Raw genomic sequence first — 20,528 nt, 5'->3', positions numbered from 1 at the left:
AGTGGAAAGCAAAAATATAAACCCTCCTCAAACAGAAGGAATTAATCTCCTGGGACTAATCAAAACCGAAGCTTAGAGTTGTAGACAGCCACGCTTCCGACTTGAAAAATTCACATTCGAATCCTGATTTTTCTAAGCCTGTTTGGCTGGGTTATTTTTTTTGCAAGAGCTGTTCAGTTCCCTCCTTTCTTTTTTTTCTCCCCCTGGTGTTTTGGGCATTGCGGGATGTGACTAAAATTAGAAAGAGGGCTTGGCTTTTTTTTTTAGCTGCATCATCTGAAGCTGTGGAACAAAGGCGTCTTTGCGTTTTCTTGTTTTCTTTCCCAGACTCGTTCAAAACAGCTTTAGCCTCTCTCTCTCTCTCTCTCTCTCTTGCTCTCTCTCTCTCTTTCTCTCTTCCTTCCCAACCCTTCCCCCCTCCTCCTGTCTGCTGAATGGGTTACCTTGGCAAGGAAAGGATGTAGTGGACGGGAATGCAGAAAGGGAGGGAGCACGGAGAGGAATTTGACAGGAAGGAAGTCAAAACTCAGTCGGGGAATCTTAAGAGGTGGGAACAACAGCTGAGAACTAACTGGGCTGTTTTTTAATACTTTGGATTTGTCTGGGAGATATTGTCTGTTTGGAAGCAATCCTACTGCCCCACTTTTTCAGCTGGGCACGCCGCAACTAGGCTGCTACAAAGATTTCACTGTGCTTTTAACACTTCAGCCCCATTCTGGTTTTCTACAGGAGGTAAGGATGCATTGGAGGCTCTTAAGGAAGGAGGGAGGATCGGTTTCTAAGAAAAGAGGCAAGGGAGATTTCAATTGGAATAGAGTTGGAAGGGACCTTGGAGGTCTTCTAGTCCAACCCCTTGCTTGAGCAGGAGATCCTATACCATTTCGGACCAGTGGCTGTTCAGTCTCTTCTTAAAGATCTCCAATGATGGAGCACCCCCAGCTTCTGGTGGCAAGCTGTTCCACTAGTTAATTGTCCTCACTGTTAGGAAGTTTCTCCTTAATTCCAGGTTGTTTCTCTCCTTGGTTAGTTTCCATCCATTGCTTCTTCTCTGGCCTTCTGGTGCTTTGGAAAATAAGTTGCCCCCCTCTTCTTTGGGGCAGCCCCTCAAATACTGGAAGACTTCTATCATGTCTCCCCTAGTTCTTCTTCTTTTTTTGACTAGACATGCCCCAATTCCTGCAAGCGTTCTTCATATGTTTTAGTCTCCAGTTCCTTGTGAATTCGGTCTAATTGTATGGAACCGCCTAGGTAGGAGGTATTTGCTTCAGATTGCACACTCCAGTTCTAGAAGAATTTGCCTGCATTTTATAAATTTGCATTTGGAAGTTCTGTTATTTTCTGGGTATTTCAGGTACTGGCCTGAAAAGAGGGTTGGACTGGAAGACCTCCGAAGTCTCCTCCAACTCTTGTTATGGATTGAACAGAATTCTTGATTGGCCAAGTGTGGTTGGACACACAAGGAATTTGTCTTTGGTGCAGATGCTCTCAGTGTACATAAAGAAAAATAAAATAGAATACATTCGTGAAGAATCATAAGATACAACACTCATAGGCTTGTTCACAAATTAACGCAGGTTTGCCTTTTGCGATAGGGGACTTCTGGAGAAGGAGGCTCCTGAACGCTCGCTTAGAAAGCTCCAGCAGCCAACGCACCAGAGCAGGCACGCGTCTTCCATCCAAGCAGAAGCAGCTCTCGGGGAATCTGCAGAGATCAGCCGTCCCACAGCTGCCATCCACAAGATGTTCCCGAGGAGGCAGCAGGCGGAGTTTTCACCTCACAGCAGCATGGCGAGCGTCAGGGGAAGCGTAGCATCGGACTCGGCAGCTCCACCTTCACCCCGGAAGATGGACACCACGTTGTGTGAGGTAAAAGTCCGAGTTGGCGAGGGTAGAATTCCAGGTAGTCCATCTTGCTCACTTGGGAAGATTAAGCAAGGAAATAGAATCCCATATATCTCCAGAGCAGAACTTGGAGACCAGGAGGGAAAGAATTCTTGGTGTCCCCATCCCTGGGGTCTTTCAGGTATTGGAGATGCTTAGAAACCTCACCAGGTAAGTCCACTGGATGTGGTCAAGTCCACTTCGGATGGAGCTAAGCTCTTACTAATGGCTCCTGCAGTCTGCAATTTTGCTCTGGAACTCCATTCCTACTCCCACACCATTCCAAGGATGTTCATCCCAAATTGTGTAGCTAAAAGTATGTAGAGATGCTCAGTCATCCATCATGTCATGGTTGTCCCAAAGATGCATTTTTTTTCAAGAGGCAACTGGACTTTCTCATTTTTCTTTGAAGACATTTCGCTTCTTATCCCAGAAGCTTCTTCAGCTCTGGCATAGCTAAATGTGCTGGGAGCTCCATAAGTCTCTCTCTCTCTTCCCTTTGTGGCAGGACCTGCGCATCATCTCTCCAGAGGCAGACAGTGGTTTTGTGGGGTCAGAAACCAGCAGGGCATCTCCTCTGGCACAGATGCCAAAGCACCAGTTGATAAAGATGAGGTACAGCACCTTAATTATTGTATTTTTCCTTTATATACCTCTTTTTCAGTTGTACAACACTATCTCTACCGGGAGTCAGGTTCTTTCCTTTTACTGGTTTTACTTTTTCTTCTGCCACTTTCTCCCCCCTCTATTTTCCAGTTTCATTCACTTTCTTTCTTTTTTTTGTAAAGTATAACTTTATTATGCAATTCCAAGCAATTTTCTAAATTCTGTATGTTGTATCCATGTTCTAGACTACTCATTGTCCTCTGCCCCTGTTCTGTGAGCTTCTTGGTAGACATGTTACTTTACTTAATTCTGGTCTCGAATGAATGGCACTATTTTTCCATATTCTACCAGCAAAAAATGAGCTGAATAGATTTATGTAGCCCAAATATTAACGACGTATATTGTGTGGAAATGACAACCGTCTAAATTTCAGATTCCTTATTTTCTTGCATTTTGTACTTGCTTTTGTACTTGCTTGTGCTTTTGTAGCTTCTAGGGAAAGCTAATTTTGGAAGGATTGTCTTTTAGTATAAAAATTATTAAGCACTCTTCTGTTGCTGCTTTTAGAGAGAGAGAGATCTCTATTCCATTTTCACGTCTACCATTGTGTGTTTGTGTGTGTATAGATAGGTAGGTAGGTAGGTCGGCAGGCAGGCAGGCAGGCATGCAGGCAGGCAGGCAGACAAACAGACTGTAAATAATATATTTATATCTATTTTTGTAGATTTTCACGGGTGTAGGTATGCTGATCTTGTTGTATTTGGGTCTTTTCCCATGTAAGATTGAGATTGTGGGAAAAGACATGGGAAAAGACCCGAATACAAGACCAGCATACCTAAACCCGTGAAAATCTACAAAAACAGATATAGATATATTTATATAGTGTTTTTTTCTTTTGTCAAAGCACCTGGTATGCCCAAACATGGGAAGGAGCATACTGCTTCCCTTTTGCCTTTCAGGCCCACTCCAGGAGCCTTTCAGGCAGGAAACCATTTTTTTGTGTCGCATTTTGCTGATAAATAAATGAAGGGAGACTAGTGTAGATCTATTTCAAGCTATTTAGCTCTTATCAGCTAGCCATACCCTTGCTGGGATTCGAACTTGGGCTCTTTTTACATGTTAGGCAGTTATATTAACCTCTAAGCCACAAGCTCTCCTCCCTTATCAGCTGAGCCAGGGGAATGATTAAGTGTTATTTTTTTCTTTTGTCAAAGCACCTGGTATGCCCAAGTAGGCCTAGAGGTTAATATAACTGCCTAACATGTAAAAACAGCCCAAGTTCGAATCCCAGCAAGGGTATGGCTAGCTGATGAGAGCTAAATAACTTGAAATAGATCTATACTAGTCTCCCTTCATTTTATCAGTATCTATCTATCTATCTATCTATCTATCTATCTATCTATCTATCTATCTATCTACACACACACACACACACATAAATACACACACACACACACACACACACACACACACACACATATATATATATATATATATATATATATATATATATATATATATATATATATATATAATTATGCATTTTTCTTTATTCTAAATCACATTTCCAGTTTTGCACCCTTTCCCTCCAAAGTTCAGATGGTCAACAGTCAGAAAGGAAGAACATGTATCTAAATAAGAAACAAGCGTATTACACTTCACCAATCCTACATATCGGGGTTTTTTTTGATTCCAGGTCCTACAGCATCCAGAGACCTTCATCTACAATCGATATGCCTCCCCGCTCACCATCCTCAAAGAAAGCACCAGGTGTGGTGAAGCAGCTGGGACCAGACACAACATCTGGACAAGGGAAGCCCAATGCTGGGAGAAACAGAGGCCCCTTGGCGAAAAGAAACCCCGTCCAGAAGACCTCTCCCTGCAGGTGGACAAATGAAATGGAGCTGGAAGACAATGAGAACTGTGAGTTGAATTCCAGATGAGGATGGGAGATACCACCTCCATGGTGTCCAGCTACTTAAGGTTCACCTCCTTGCTTCGGAAGTTTTGAGTCAATTATGGAGGCCAATGCCTCAGAGTGTTTCTGAACAGTAGCAAGATGTCATCTATAGGTATTCCACACAGCTCATAAGGACCCAATACAGGAGCTGAGATAGAATAGAATGGAATAACAGAGTTGGAAGGGACCCTGGAGGTCTTCTAGTCCAACCTCCTACATAGGTAGGAAACCCAGTACACCACTTCAGACAAATGGTTATCCAATCTCCTCTTAAAGACTTCCAGTGTTGGAGCATTCACAACTTCTGGAGGCAAGTTGTTCCACTGATTAATTGTTCTCACTGTCAGGAAGTTTCTCCTTAGTTCTAAGTTGCTTCTCTCCTTGTTTAGTTTCCAATGGTACAGGGTCTCCTACTTGAGCAAGGGGTCAGACTAGAAGACCTTCACGCCAACTTGGTTATTCTGTGAAAAGTAGCGTGTTAGCTCCCCCTTAAGTTTAATTTTTCTGTGATTTCCCCTTGGAGATAAAATGGAAGAAAGTACAAAGGATAAATTGAAATATTCCTCCTTTTTTAAGCATTGACCCATCCTACAAGACTTCTAATCAGTGGGCCACTGTGCTGTATTTAAGAAAATCAGACCTTGATGTATGTATTTTTAAGGCTGACCACATTTTCATCCTTAAGGAAAACTCAGGGTATCTTGTTCTCTCTTCTGCTTGCCAGTTCACCCTGACTCCGAGACAGACACCGAGACCCAGGGTGGGACCAGTCTGGATGGGAGCCCTCCACCCCATGGGAGAGAGTCCCCTGGTTCATCCCCCATTTGTTCTAACGTGGCCCAGGCTCGCCACAAGAACTTTCTTCATTCACGCTTGGAACGAGAGTAAGTATGCCTCTCCCAAAAGGACTTCAGGAGAAGACAGTATCATAGAACATTTGGGTGGGCTTGGTGAGGCTGTCTGAAGTAGGATTTTTTTGGGGAGTTCTGCTGATGGCCCACAACAATTTCTCAACAACCGTCTCCGATTTAGCCAAATTATTATTTTTTAACCTGTAATTCTACCCCATCCCTCCAGCACGGGAAGTGGGAGAGAAGAGCATTTGAACTCATTTCCCCCCTTTTGTCTTGGGTAGAATTGGGATGACTTCAACCTGCCTTACCAACAGTTGTCAAGGTCAAATTGATGTTTCTGATGTGTTTGTTTTATTCCTCCACCAGTCGAGCCATTGAAGCTTTGCAACATGAAGTTTCTCGGTTGCGCCAAAGTCTAGAAGAGTCGCTCCATCTGCAGTCTTCTCCTCTCCACCTACCTAGAGTCCAGGACACGGCTCATCTTTATCCACGGGTCATTCCAGCAGGGTAAGGGATGGGCACAACTATTACCTTTACCTTTACCTTTATTTTGATTTTTATACCGCCCCCTCTCCCCAAAGGGACTCGGGACTTGCTTTATGTGTAAGAGTTTCTGGGCAAACTGTCCTCTGGGAGACCTCATTGTTTCTTCCCAGGCCCTGGTGAGTCTTATCTGTAACTACATGTCTACGGAGATCCTCTATCATCCAAGGTCGTGGTTGTCCCAAAGATGCTTTTTCAAGAGGCAACTGGACTTTCTTCGTTTTTTTCCCTTGAAGACGTTTCACTTCTCTCATCCAAGAAGCTTCTTCAGTTCTGAATGGACTTTCTTCGTTTTTCCTTGAAGACGTTTCACTTCTCATCCTAGGAGCTTCTGAATGGACTTCTGTTTGTTTGTTTGTTTATTGGATTTATATGAATGGACTTTTTTTTTGTTTTCCCTTGAAGAAGTTTCGCTTCTCATCCTAGAAGCTTCTTCAGTTCTGAATGGACTTTCTTTGTTTTTCCTTGAAGAAGTTTCGCTTCTCATCCAAGAAGCTTCTTCAGTTCTGACTGCACTTCCTTTGTTTTTCCTTGAAGATGTTTCGTTTCTCATCCAACAAGCTTCTTTAGCTCTGACAGTTCTCTAGAAGAAATTTCTTGGATGAGAAGCAAAAGGCCTTCAAGGAGAAACAAAAGTCCAGTTGCCTTTTGAAAAAGGGAACGCTGTGCCTCCTAACCCCCAAATCATATGTAGAGGGCAATAGGACTGCAGGGGCAGTTTAGTTTCTCACAAGGCAGCTGACTCATTCATTATGAAAGACATTGTGAGAAACTTCCAAAGCTGCTAACCACAATTCTACTGTCCTGGCTGCGTCCCAAACTGTTCAGAAAGGCAGAGATTCAAAGCAAGACCAGGGTGAAAATATTGTTCCTTTCCCTCTCTGATGCCTTCACTGCCCATGGAATGGAATGGAATGGAGTGGAATTTAACAGAGCGGCATACAATGCAATGCAATATAATACAATATTAATTCAATACAATAATAATAGAAATACATTGCAATTACAATACAATAATAATCCAATACAATAATTAATACAATACAATAATAATACAATGCAATGAGATATAATACAATACTAATACAATACATTGCAATATAGTACAATAATAATACAATACATTTCAATTGCAATAATACAATACAATAATACAATGCAATTACAATACAATACAATAATGCAATACAATACAATAATAATACAATACATTGCAATTACAATGCAATGCAATAATAATACAATACAATAATCTAATTCAATAATAATAGAAATACATTGCAATTACAATACAATAATACAATACAATAATAATAGAAATACATTGCAATTACAATACAATAATACAATACAATAATAATAGAAATACATTACAATACAATAATCATACAATGCAATGCAATTCAATACAATACAATATGATAATACAATACAATATGATAATATGTATTGTACAATACAATACATATACAATATTGTACAAAATACAATATTGTATTATACAATAATAAAGTACATTGTAATTTCAATACATTACTATAATAATACAATGCAATACAATACAATAATAATACAATACAATAGTAATACAATAATGCAATACAATACAATAATGCAATACAATACAATAATGCAATACAATACAATAATAATACAATACATTGCAATTACAATGCAATGCAATAATAATACAATACAATAATCTAATTCAATAATAATAGAAATACATTGCAATTACAATACAATAATACAATACAATAATAATAGAAATACATTGCAATTACAATACAATAATACAATACAATAATAATAGAAATACATTACAATACAATAATCATACAATGCAATGCAATTCAATACAATACAATATGATAATACAATACAATATGATAATATGTATTGTACAATACAATACATATACAATATTGTACAAAATACAATATTGTATTATACAATAATAAAGTACATTGTAATTTCAATACATTACTATAATAATACAATGCAATACAATACAATAATAATACAATACAATAGTAATACAATAATGCAATACAATACAATAATGCAATACAATACAATAATGCAATACAATACAATAATAATACAATACATTGCAATTACAATGCAATGCAATAATAATACAATACAATAATCTAATTCAATAATAATAGAAATACATTGCAATTACAATACAATAATACAATACAATAATAATAGAAATACATTACAATACAATAATCATACAATGCAATGCAATTCAATACAATACAATATGATAATATGTATTGTACAATACAATACATATACAATATTGTACAATATGCAATATTGTATTATACAATATTGTATAATTTGTACAATACAATACAAATACAATATTGTACAATACAATCATATTGATACAATATGATAATACAATACAATATGATAATACAATACAATAATAATGCAATATGATAATACAATGCAATACAATACAATGATACCCCTCGGCGGTGCCGAGGGGTAGGGCCTTCTCTGTGATGGGCCCAGCCCTCTGGAATGACCTCCCCCCCGACATTAGGACAACTACTGACCTCCGCTCCTTCCGCAAGAAACTCAAGACCCACCTGTTCCAACTAGCCGGCCTGGCTTGAATTATAACTACATTCTCCAATCCCCCTGGACAATTTTAAATTAATTCTGATTTTTTGGGTATTTTAATTGTTTTAATCTTACTGTGTTGTTTTAACTTATGATTATTTATTTATGTATTGTAAAATGTTTTTGTATATACCTCCTCCTCGTCATTTGTTTGTATATTTGATTGTACGCCGCCCCGAGTCCCTTTGTGGAGAGGGAGCGGCTTATAAATTGAATAAATAAATAAATAAATAATAAATAATACAATACAATACAATGATAATACGATACAATACAATATAATACTATAATAATACAATACATTGCAATTACAAAACAATACAATAATAATACAATACAATATAATACAATAATAAAGTACATTGTAATTACAATACATACTATAATAATACAATGCAATACAATACAATACAATAATAATACAATACAATAATAATACAATACAATAGTAATACAATAATGCAATACAATACAATAATGCAATACAATACAATAATGCAATACAATAATAAATACAACACAAGGCAGAACAGAACTGACTGATATTTATGATGGCTGCAGTGTCTCGGTGTGACGCGATCCTCTTTTATGACCTCTGGCAAGTAAAGGATGCCAGAACGAAGAAGCCAGATTCACTTCACAGCTGTGTTAATCGCTTAACAATTGCAGTGATTCACGTAACCACGGCAGGAAGAACGGTGATAAAATGGGGCAAAATCCACCTAACAGACGCTTCGCTTAGCCACAGAAATTGGGGGCTCAACAGAGGTCGTAAGCCGAGGAGTATGAAACCCTGCCACGGAGTTTAACAAACCACGGTGGCCTCATCTGCCCATGGGCGCTAAACTACACAAGCCTGTTTGTGATCTACCTCGCCCGTGTTCCCACAAATGAAAGACTAGACTAAGTCACACTGAGTGAAAGGAATCCAGGCAGATTTTAGGAGTCCAGGGTGACGTTGTCAATGGGGAATGAAAGGATAATAGAAGTTTCTTGTTTTGTTCTTCCCGAAGTTTTTCCTTGGGTGTAAACATGCTGTCTCCTTCCATAGAACTTCAAGGAAAAGCGTGGTGGAATCTGATGGATCATTGCTGACCACTGAACCAAAAGGAAGAATCCAGAAGCCATATTTGGCGCCACGTGGATGCGAGTTGGACTTAAGTATGTGGCAAAGGTTTTACATGTTGTTGGCATGGTCCAGAATTAGAAACTTGTTGTCCTGCTTAGACTCTGGATTTCAGTTGTCAGTTGCGCCTGTCAATATGGCCAAGTGTTGTGGTCTGCTGGCGGCCTGCAGAGCTGGCAGCAGATTCGGACAGTGAGGAGGTTGGGGAGGAAGATGGGCCAGTCCTGGAGTCTGGGGAAGGCTCTGATGAGGGCTCTGCGTCGGAGGCAGAGAGGGGGTCAGAGCCGTATGCCAGTTATCAGCTGCCTTCAGAGTCAGACATCAGTGAGGCAGAAGAACAGCTGGAGCCTGTTCCCAGTGTGCGCATGCGCAGAGCTGCCAGAAGGCAATTAATTAAGAAAAAAGGGGCGACTCGGGAGTAAGGCTTAGAGATGATTGGCCCCTCCCATAAGACATAAAAGAGGAGCAAATGGACATGAGCTCCATTTGACTGTACTACGTTTGGCCTTGCAAAACTAATGAGCAATTAGGTCTCTGGCAGCGTTTCAAGGGAGATAAAGGCGGGCGCTTATCAACCTTACCCTGAAAGACTGTGGCAACTCGAGCAGACATCTGTCAGACTCTTCACAGGCTGTTTGTGAATCATTACGGGTTATGAATGACCCTAATTCACAGCCATTTAAATCAAAGAGGGTTTGATTTATGATTTATGCTTCCTCAGGAAGCCCAGGTCAGAAGAGGCAATGGCAGGATGCTACCCAGAGCAACTGAGAGACCCTGAGATTAATTTAGTTAGGGAGCATACTTTAGGCAAATCTCTAAACAGTTGTGTTGCCTGCTTTAAATATTTTGAGAGGTCCTTGGTGCTCTCTAAGCTTGGTTGTTTTCTTGCAGGTATTTTTATTACCCAAGTTAGATGATGTTATCAGTGCTACTGTTTGAGTTCCTAGGGTTGAAATCCCTCAAAGTTCCATTTTATTAGAGATATCATATTGCCAGTTCTGGGAAAACCCGAATTTAAAAGGCTCCAGGTTTTCCCCACCCAAATGAAACTCCAAACCCCTGCCCGGTACCCACATCTCCATCACATGGTCCAATCAGTCATTATTCATAACTGGAGATGCCTCCCAGTCACACCACTCCAGGTGCAGGGCAAGATGTCCTTGACTCTCTGAGATAAGAGTGTTATTTTGACTATGTATATCTCCCATATGCCATATAATCCCCCTAAGATGGCTTCCAGGCCTTACAGGGTTTGCAGGGAGGGGGAGGAGGAAGAAGAAGAAGAAGAGGAGGAGGAGGAGGAGGAGGAGGAGGAGGAGGAGGAGGAGGAGGAGGAGGAGGAGGAGGAGGAGGAGGAGGAGGAGGAGGAGATGATAGACATGGAAGAGAAGGGGAAGATGGAAGAGGGGGAGGAGATGGAGGAGGGGAAGAAGAAAGGAGAAGAAGGAAGAATGAAAAATGAAGAAGAAGAGGAGGAGGAGGAACACTGTGGCTTGATGCTCTGAGCTTCTTTTCTTGCAGACGTTTCATTAACCAAACTAGGTAACATCATCAGGGCTTATAGAAGGAAGTTGGGTTTGCAGGGAGGAGGGGGAGGACTGTATGGTCCTTGGTGTTCTCTGGTTGTTAATGCTCCCCAATCGTCTTTGAACCCATGGGGGTCATGTAGGACTTTACATACCCAATTAATCTGAAAGTTGTCTGTTCCTGCTTCGTTCCTAGATCCCTCCGAGTCAGAAGACGCAACCTCAAGGTTGCAGAATGGAAAACACCACAAAATTCCCAGGAGGAGACCTTCTAAACCACGCACCGTTCAGGGGCCTTACACAGGTAACGACCTCATCTCTAAGCCACCTTTGTGTAAACTAACATACACCCCACTGGGAAGTCAAGAAAAATGAGCAAAATCCCGTTTTACTACTCTGTCAGAAAATTTCTCCTTAGTTCTAAGTTGCTTCTCTCCTTGATTAGAAGCAATGGGTGGAAACTAATCAAGGAGAGAAGCAATTTGGAACGGAGGAGAAATTTCCTGACAGTGAGAACAATTAAAGAAGTTGCCTCTGGAAGTTGTGACACTGGAGGTTTTTAAGAAGATGCTGGGTATCCATTTGCCTGAAGTGGTGTAGGGTTTCCTGCCTAGGCAGGGGGTTGGACTAGAAGGCCTCCAAGGTCCCTTCCAATTCTGTTATTATATTATAATGAGTGACTATCCCTTTCAAAGTTTGCATTTTGGAAGTTGGAAGGATGCAGATTTTAAAAGGAAGTAGAAGAATTGCCTTCACCCAATTACATCTCTTGGCCTTCTCCTATACTACATGCTAGGCAGAAGTGTAATGATTACATATTAGACTACAGATTAAGATTACAAATTAACAGTTGGAAGGGACCTTGTAGGTCATCTAGTCCAACCCCCCCAACCAAGAAGGTGACCCCATACCATTTCTGACAGATGGCAGTCCAGTCTCTTCTTGAAAGCTTCTAGGGATGAAGCTCCCACAACATTTGAAGGCAACTTCTGTTCCATTGGGTTGATTGTTCTCACTGTCAGAAAATTCCTCCTTATTTCCAGGTTGAATCTATCCTTGATCCGTTTCCATCAATTGTTCCTTGTCTGGCCTTCGGGGGCTTTGGGAAATAGCTTGACCCCTTCCTCCTCTCTGTGGCAGCCCCTCAAATATTGGAAGATTGCTCTCATGTCTCCCCTGGTCCTTCTCTTCCCTAGACTAGCCAGGCCCAGTTCCTGCAACCGTTCTTCGTATCTTTTAACCTCCAGTCCCCTCATCATCCTGGTTGCTCTTCTCTACACTCTTTCTAGAGTCTCAACATCATTTTTTTAATAGTTTGGTGACCAAAACTGTATTCTAGGTGTGGTCTTACTAAGGCTTTATAGAGTGTTATTATAAGGTGACCAACTTTTTTACAATGAAAAGGAGGACAAATAAATTGGAAAAAATATATCGTAAATAAAAGAAATATTTTATTCATTGCAACAATAATACACTAAAATATGATATATGCATAATAAAAACATTTGCAACATTTTATATTGTAATTATGCTTACATGCCTGTTAATTATTATTTAAATGAGTACTTTTCCATTGAATTAATATTTTTTGTCAATGTATCATCATCTAACAATATATTGGAAATATCTGAACAAGAAATATCCTTCATATTGAATTTTACGGCAAATGCGGCAGCTAGAGGATCAACATTCAATCTCGATTTCTCACTTGTCGAAAAATCATTGGCAATTGAAAAAAACTCTTTCAACTGCTGCATTAGTTCCAGGGCAGCACAACGTAAATTGAACAAGTATAAATAAATGTTCACATGGAATATGTTCATTTTTGAAATGGCTGAAAATATCCACCCATCTTTTATCAATTTCAACATGTTGATTTTCCCATTGTATTAATTTTTCAGAATTTAAATATACATTCAGTCTTCTAATTTCTTCAAAGAGACAATTGCCGTCTATTTTAATGTCTAGCATTTCTTTAGATAAAAATTCAACGCAAGATTCAATATCTGTTCAATATACTTGTGATGAAGTAAAAAAAAAACACCATTAAAAACTGTTCAATAAAACGTGAATTGTACTTACCTCTGCATAATTGAATATTCACTGAGAAAGAAATAATTTCCGTGAGTCATTCAATTGCCGACGTGCCGTGAGTCTACTGCGTGCGTATGTGCCGTGTTGTGTTTCGGTGAGAAGTAAACAAAGCCACTTGCATGCGGCGCTCTCTCTCAAGGTCTCCCGTGCGGAGCGCATGCGTCTCATAATCGCGTCTTATACCACACTATACCGAGTCTTGACGAATTGTCATGTCAAATACAAATACGTCACATAACGCGCAACAGATTAGTCTTCAAATATCAAAAAGGAGGACATGTAGGAGGACACTTTTTGAGGGAGGACAGAACTTAACAAAAGAAGGACTGTCCTCCCTAAAGGAGGACAGTTGGTCACCTTAGTTATTAGTCATCTGAGTTATGGTCAGAAAATTTCTCCTTATTTCCGGGTTGAGTCTCTCCTTGATCCGTTTCCATCCATTATTCCTTATCTGGTATTCGTTCAGGTGCTTGGACTGGACAGCTATTTGTCTGGAAGAGGGTATGATCTCCTGCTGAAGCAGGGGTTGGACTAGAAGACCTCAAAGGTCCCTTCCATTTCAGTGGTTCTGTATTCTATCATCTGATCGGCCCTGTTGGATTCTTTGTGTTTGGTTTCTTAGGGACACAGTATCCCATTTCCACTCCGGAGTCTCAAGATCCCAAGAGACTTCAAACTTCCGCTCTCGGTCACCCGAATGTCCAGTTGCAACACGGAGAAGATTCTGCTGGTCCCTTGGATGAAAAGGAAAACAAAGGTAAATAAAGGTTCATGCGGATTGCCCCTCTGTGATACAGGCAGCCCTTTGACTTACAAGCATTCATTTTAGTGACCATTTGAAGGCACTGGGGGGGAAATGGGACTTATGGCCGTTTTTTAACACTTTGCACAACCAAAGCAATTCCAGAGAAATGTGAAAACGTGTTTGCAGGTGAGGAATCAAGTTTCAACCAGCTGCGTCCTCTGCCCTCCGTCACCTTTGCGGTGCTAAAATGATTGGGACTTTCGGTTAAACATTAACTGGATTTATTGCTGACTTCCGGTTTAAAAATCAGGACCTCTCCTTGTTTTTTTACTTTTGAATTCATTCTTTCTTTCCTTCATATTTTCTTTCTTTGTCCGTCTTGTCTTCCTGCTTTCTTTCTTTCCTTTCTTTCTTGTCTTTTCTTCCTTCCTTCTTTCCTTCCTTCTCTCATTCCTATCTCCTTGGTCCCTCCCTCCCTTCTTAGTTTCCTTACATGTTCCTCCCTCCCTTTCCTTCCTTCCTTCTTCTTTCTCTCTTTCTTTTGCCTTTCTTTCTATCTTTCTTTTGTTCTTTCCTTCCTTTCTCCCTCCCTCTTTCTTTCTGTCTGTCTTTCTTTATTCTTTCTTTCCCTTCTTCCTTCCTTCCTTCCTCTTATTCCTGTCTCCTTCCTCCCTCCCTCCCTCCCTTCTTAGTTTCCTTCCTAACTTCCTTCTTTCCTTCCTTCCTTCCTTCTCTCTATTCTTCCTCCTTCCCTCCTTTCTTCTTTCTTTCTTTCCTCTATCAACCTACAAGTCTCATTCCTATCTCCTCGGTCCCTCCCTCCCTTCTTAGTTTCCTTACATGTTCCTCCGTCCCTTTCCTTCCTTCCTTTCTTCTTTCTCTCTTTCTTTTGTCTTTCTTTCTTGTTGTCTTTCTTTTGTTCTTTCCTTCCTTTCTCCCTCCCTCTTTCTTTCTTTCTTCTTTCCTTCCCTTCTTCCTTCCTTCCTTCTCTCATTCCTGTCTCCTCCCTCCCTCCCTCCCTCCCTCCCTTCTTAGTTTCCTTCCTAACTTCTTTCTTTCCTTCCTTCTCTCTATTCTCTCTCCCTCCCTCCCTCTTTCTTTCTTTCTTTCTTTCTTTCTTTCTTTCTTTCTTTCTTTCTTTCCTCTATCAACCTACAAGTCACAGCAGATTTCCCGCCAGAACCACCTGCCAATAATCGAAGCTTGCAAAACTTGAGAGATGCGTTTTTACAAAAGGGAAATGCCTTTCAAAAGGTGCAAAATCCTCTTGACTTACTACATTGTCTAGCCAAAGCATCAGAAACTGGACCTTGTTTTTAACGGCTTCTATTTCCATGTCATGATGGCCTATTTCATCGTAACCGGAATTATCCCCTCCCTTTTAAGGTTCCCCAAGGGATGGATCCAGACCTGCTAAGCAAAGAGCGACCGAAGGATGGTTGTGTCCCTCATGTAAGGACTCTTCAAACTCCAGGAACAAAGACATAGCAGGTGAGACAAATATTTGAGGGTCCAAGACAGGGCCAGTTTAAAAGTTCCTCTCCATTTTTATTTATGTTTTGTCTTTTAATGACCCCGTAACCTCGTACATCGGGGTGGAGTCAAGGCAACTGAATGGTGCTAGTGTTTACTGCCCTTCCTGTCACCAATGCGGAGTTTGCAGTAGATATATTCTCACGGTGCCCAGAGAGAGAAATATCTGCCTCTACCTAGGATCGAACTTACAGTCTCCTGATTGTGAGGTGGGAGCTCCACCTCCTCTCCATTCAGTTCAGTAATCTAAAGCCAAATCCTAATCCATATAGTCACCCCAGGTCAGGTCCTCTTTTTATGACAACACCCAGGCACTTAAAACTGGCCACTTGCACCATTCGGTCTCCCTTGATGTCTGATCTATTCCATCTACAGTCCACTATAAGTGCCTTGGACTTATTGGTGATAAGGACCAAGTTATGGTCTCTCCACCATGAAAGCAAACAGTCCGCCTCATCTCGATAGGCAGATTCATTCCCCCACCCCCTCGGGGGTGAGTCCTACCACTGTTGTATCACCTGCACATTTAGTAGTGGCATTACTAGCGTGAGTGGAAATGCAGTCATGCACATAAAGAGTCATGGAGTAAGGGGCTCAACATGCCACCTTGTGGTATGCCAGTGTTAAGAATAAGGGCTGAATGAATCACTTCACAACCACGTGACTGACTTAACAAATGCAAGGGTTCACGTAACAACAGTGGCAAGAGGAGTCGTAAAATGGGGCTTGACAAATGTTTCACTTAGGGACATAAATTTCAGGCTCAGTTGTGGTCATAACTCAAGAACTGCCTGTACTGTTTGGTGCCTGGGATTTCTTCCCCATTGGGTAGTGTGTGTGTGTGTGTGTGTGTGCGCGTGTATATATGTGTGTGTGTGTGTGTGTGTGTGTTGTATTTGTACTGAAATAAATAAAGGGAGACTTTATATATATATCTATATCTATATCTATCTATCTATCTATCTATCTATCTATATGTGTGTGTGTGTGTGTATATATATATATATATATATATGTGTGTGTGTGTGTGTGTGTGTGTGCGTGCGTGCGTGCATATGTATGTATGTATGTATGTATGTATGTATTTGTGTTACAACCCCTGGTATGCCCAATATATATATATATATATATATATATATATTTCTGACCTTTCTCCCATATTTAGGCATACCAGGGGTTGTAACACAAATATATATATATATATGTTTGCAAGATCTCACTTGCCATCTTCAAGCTTGGGCTTAAAATGGGAACGGAGCTGCCGTCTTTCTGTAAGTCTTGGTGGGAGGGGATGGGGTGCTGGCTTTGTTTCAGTAAGTGGAATGATTGGTTGTGTGGTTGTATCATGATTGGTAGATTGGTGCTGATTGGTGCTGGCTGTATGTGCATTGTTGTTTTGTATTGTAACGGCTTGGGTGGTGGGTGGTGTTCGTTTGTTGGCTAAGGCTGGTTTCCAGATGTTTGGTAGGCTGGAGGTATCATCACGTTTATTCATATTGTGGGGGTGTTTCTCTATTTCGATGGCTTCCATAATTGGTTGAAGATGGCAAGCTTGAAGATGGCAAGTGAGATCTTGCCGAAACGTTGCAAAGACAATCTCAACCTTACACGGGAAGGCTCATTACAGAAAACCATCCAGGCAGAAAACCATATTTTTATTTTTAATGTTGCCTTTTATCAGCACAAATACAACACACACACACACACACACACACACACGTATGTATGTATGTATGTATATGTGTGTGTGTGTGAGTGTGTGTTGTATTTATGCTGATAAATAAATAAAGGGAGACTAGTATAGATTTATTTCAAGCTATTTAGCTCTCATCAGCTAGCCATACCCTTACTGGGATTTTAACCTGGGCTGTATTACATATTAGGCAGATGTATTAGCCACTAAGCCACAGGCTCTCCTCCTTATCAGCTGAGCCAGGGAAAAAGGGGGAGTAGTGAGCTCCCTCCCATATTTGGGCATACCAGGGGTTGTAACACAAATACGTACGTACGTACGTACGTATGTATGTATGTATGTATGTATGTATGTATGTATTTGTGCTGATAAATAAATAAAGGGAGACTAGTATCTATTTCAAGCTATTTAGCTATTTTCAAGCTATTTAGCTCTCACTGGGATTTGAACCTGGGCTGTATTACATATTAGGCAGATGTGTTAGCCACTAAGCCACAGGATCTCCTCCTTTATCAGCTAATAATTTGGGCATACCGGGGGTTGTGACACAATATATATATTTCCCCTCGCCCTCTCTCATTCTCTTTCTCTCTCTCTCTCTCTTTTTCTCTTTCTCTTTCTCTCTCTAGATATTTAAAGGAGTTGTTTTTTTTAATGGGCCCAAGGTAGCTGATAAATATTTTATTTTCTTGGCCACCTTAGGAGCAGGCGACCGCAAGGAGAACGCCCCAGAAGAAAGCTCTAGAACTCAACCCAAGTTCAACCAACACCAGCAGCCAAAACAGGCGGGCCTGTGGTACTTGGCGGTGCCATCCGCAGCTACCTCTATGAATTACATCCCAGCTATTCCCTTGGCACAATACCCCGTCTCATCCATCCTGTAAGTATGGCTTTCACAACTGGAGTCCGTAGGACGCGTGTCGCTTCTCTTACCTAGCAGTGGGCAAATGCTGAATCTCAACAGATTCATCCTGGAGACAAAAAACATAGGAAGAACGGTTGCAGGAATTTAGGTATGGCCAGTCTAGAGACTGGCCAAGGTGAGGGTAGCGCCCATTTATTTGAGGGCTCCTTGGTACTCTCTGAGCTGGGTGGTTTTCTTGCAGATGTTTCATGACCCAACTAGGTAACCTCATCAGTGCTAGAAGGGAGTCAGTTGTTTAGGGAGGAGGAGGAGGAGGAAAAAGAAGAAGAAGAAAACTGTAGGGTCCTTGGTGCTGTCTGAGGTTGATGGTTTTCTTGCAAATGTTTCATTAGCCAACTAGGTAACATCATCAGTGTTGGAAGGGAGTCTGAAGGGGGGGGAGGAGGAGGAGGAAGAGGAGGAGGAGGAGGAGGAGGAAGAGGAGGAAATATAATCAGTGCTAGAAGGGAGTGGGGTTTGCAGGGAAGGAGAAGGAAAGAACTGTGGTGCTCTCTGAGCTTTGTTGTCTTCTTACAAACATTTGATTACCAAATTAGGTAACATCATCAATGATAGAAGGGAGTAAGGTTTGGGTGGGAGAGGAGGAGGAGGAGGAGGAGGAGGAGGATGTGATCCTTGGTGCTCTCTGAACTTTGTTGTTTTCTTGCAAACGTCTCATGACCCAATCTAAGTAACGTCATCAGTGCTAGTAATCGGGGCGATGAGCAGTCCTGTTCCCTACTTTGGGTCATGAAACGTCTTCAAGAAAGCCGCCAAGCTCAAAGAGCATCAAGGACCTCCTCATGTCCATCCTGAGCTACAAATAATTCTCCTTGAAAGCTGAGGTCTGCTTGAAGCTGGCTGGCTTGTTTGACTTCTCTGTTGAGTTGGAAGCCACGTTCGTCCCTCTCCCAACCAGGGTCCACCTCTGCTTAACTTCTCCAAGGTTAAGCAGCTGCCTTTGACTTCTCCGTTTCTCTTTCTTTCTGGACAGCTATCCTCCACCACCCGTCCCTACCTCAATCTCTTCGCTCGCCCTCCCGGCTTTCGATTCCACCCGACCGCCAGCCACTGAGTGGAAGACATCCCGGCCGCATCTCCGGGAGTTTCACTGCTGCTCCCGGACCGTCTTCCCTTCCGCCAGTTTGGAAGACTTGAACTGGACTTTGAACCGAGCCGTGGAAGCGGCGAAGGACATGAAGTTCACCACCGAACAGATGAACAAGTCTCTAAGCTGGGCCTTACGGAAAGCCAGGAGCCCCAGGACCTCCTGCCTCTTCTGATCGGGATGGACCCGAGAGAGGAGAAAGCCACCGGAACGGGGATGACCACGGATTAAAGGGATTGAGTTGCTTGCTCGTTGGACTCCGCGCGCGCGTTTTGTTGGGTTTTGAGTGCCAAAGAACAACGCTGCAACTCCTCCGTTGGCTGGGGAGAACGACGTATCCTCGGTGTACGGGGAACGTAGCCTTCTCCAAGCGTGCTTCCTGGGACTGGGACAACTTCTGCTATTTTGGAAAGCCTCTCTCTCTCTTTTGGGACCTGGGCTTTGTAGCTTCCTCTCAGGGATGTTGCTATTCATAATGTTAATAATAATGATGATGATGATACCGTAATAATAATAATAATAATAAATGAATAGGCAGCTTGGGCACAAGAGGCAAGGTTGGGCTACAAAGGGAAGAAAGAAACGAGGTGCCCGCCTTTGCCTTCAAATATATTCTAGGTAGGGAAGGTTTGGTTTGAAAGGGGTCCTTGGTGCTGCCTGAGCTTGGTGGTTTTCCTGCAGACATTTCATTACCCAACTAGGTAACATCATCAGTGCTAGAAAGGAGTGTGGTTTGCAAGGAGGAGGAGAAGGAAAGGGAGGGAGAGGAGGAGGAGGAGGACTGTGGCATCCTTAGTGCTCTCTGAGCTTGGTGGTTTTCCTCAATACAATACAATAATACAATACAATACAATAGTAGAGTTGGAAGGGACCTTGGAGGTCTTCTAGTCCAACCCCCCGCTTAGGCAGGAAACCCTATACCACTCCAGACAGATGGCTATCCAACACCTTCTTAAAGACTTCCAGTGTTGGGGCATTCACAACTTCTGAAGGCAATTTCTGTTCCACTGATTATTTGTTTTCACTGTCAGAAAATTTCTCCTTAGTTCTAAGTTGCTTCTCTCCTTGATTAGTTTCCACCCATTGCTTCTTGTTCTACCCTCAGGTGCCTTGGAGAATAGTTTGACTCCCTCTTCTTTGTGGCAACCCCTGAGATATTGGAACAATGCTATCATGTCTCCCCTAGTCCTTCTTTCTATTAATCTAGACATACCCAGTTCCTGCAACCGTTCTTCATATGTTTTAGTCTCCAGTCGCCTAATCCTCTTTCTTGCTCTTCTCTGCACTCTTTCTAGAATCTCCACACCTT

At 41.6% G+C, this 20,528-nt stretch overlaps 1 protein-coding gene across 1 annotated transcript in view; it reads left to right on the top strand.

The window, feature by feature from the left end:
* Nucleotides 1–20,528, top strand: part of AKNA (AT-hook transcription factor) — a 53,384-nt gene that overhangs the window by 26,321 nt on the left and 6,535 nt on the right. The window contains exons 12-22 of the mRNA XM_081967340.1: nt 1,593–1,866; nt 2,390–2,496; nt 4,184–4,410; nt 5,172–5,331; nt 5,668–5,808; nt 9,539–9,648; nt 11,339–11,446; nt 13,859–13,993; nt 15,368–15,472; nt 17,910–18,087; nt 19,106–19,920. Coding sequence (XP_081823466.1) covers nt 1,593–1,866; nt 2,390–2,496; nt 4,184–4,410; nt 5,172–5,331; nt 5,668–5,808; nt 9,539–9,648; nt 11,339–11,446; nt 13,859–13,993; nt 15,368–15,472; nt 17,910–18,087; nt 19,106–19,394 — 1,834 coding nt within the window. The 3' untranslated portion in view covers nt 19,395–19,920. The remainder of the gene's footprint in view (nt 1–1,592; nt 1,867–2,389; nt 2,497–4,183; nt 4,411–5,171; nt 5,332–5,667; nt 5,809–9,538; nt 9,649–11,338; nt 11,447–13,858; nt 13,994–15,367; nt 15,473–17,909; nt 18,088–19,105; nt 19,921–20,528) is intronic.

The sequence above is a fragment of the Natrix helvetica genome (assembly GCF_964273705.1).
Source record: "Natrix helvetica genome assembly, chromosome: 15".
Lineage (NCBI taxonomy): Eukaryota > Metazoa > Chordata > Lepidosauria > Squamata > Natricidae > Natrix > Natrix helvetica.
The sequence above is the reverse complement of the archived record's forward strand: the minus strand, read 5'-3'. Positions and strand labels throughout refer to the sequence as shown.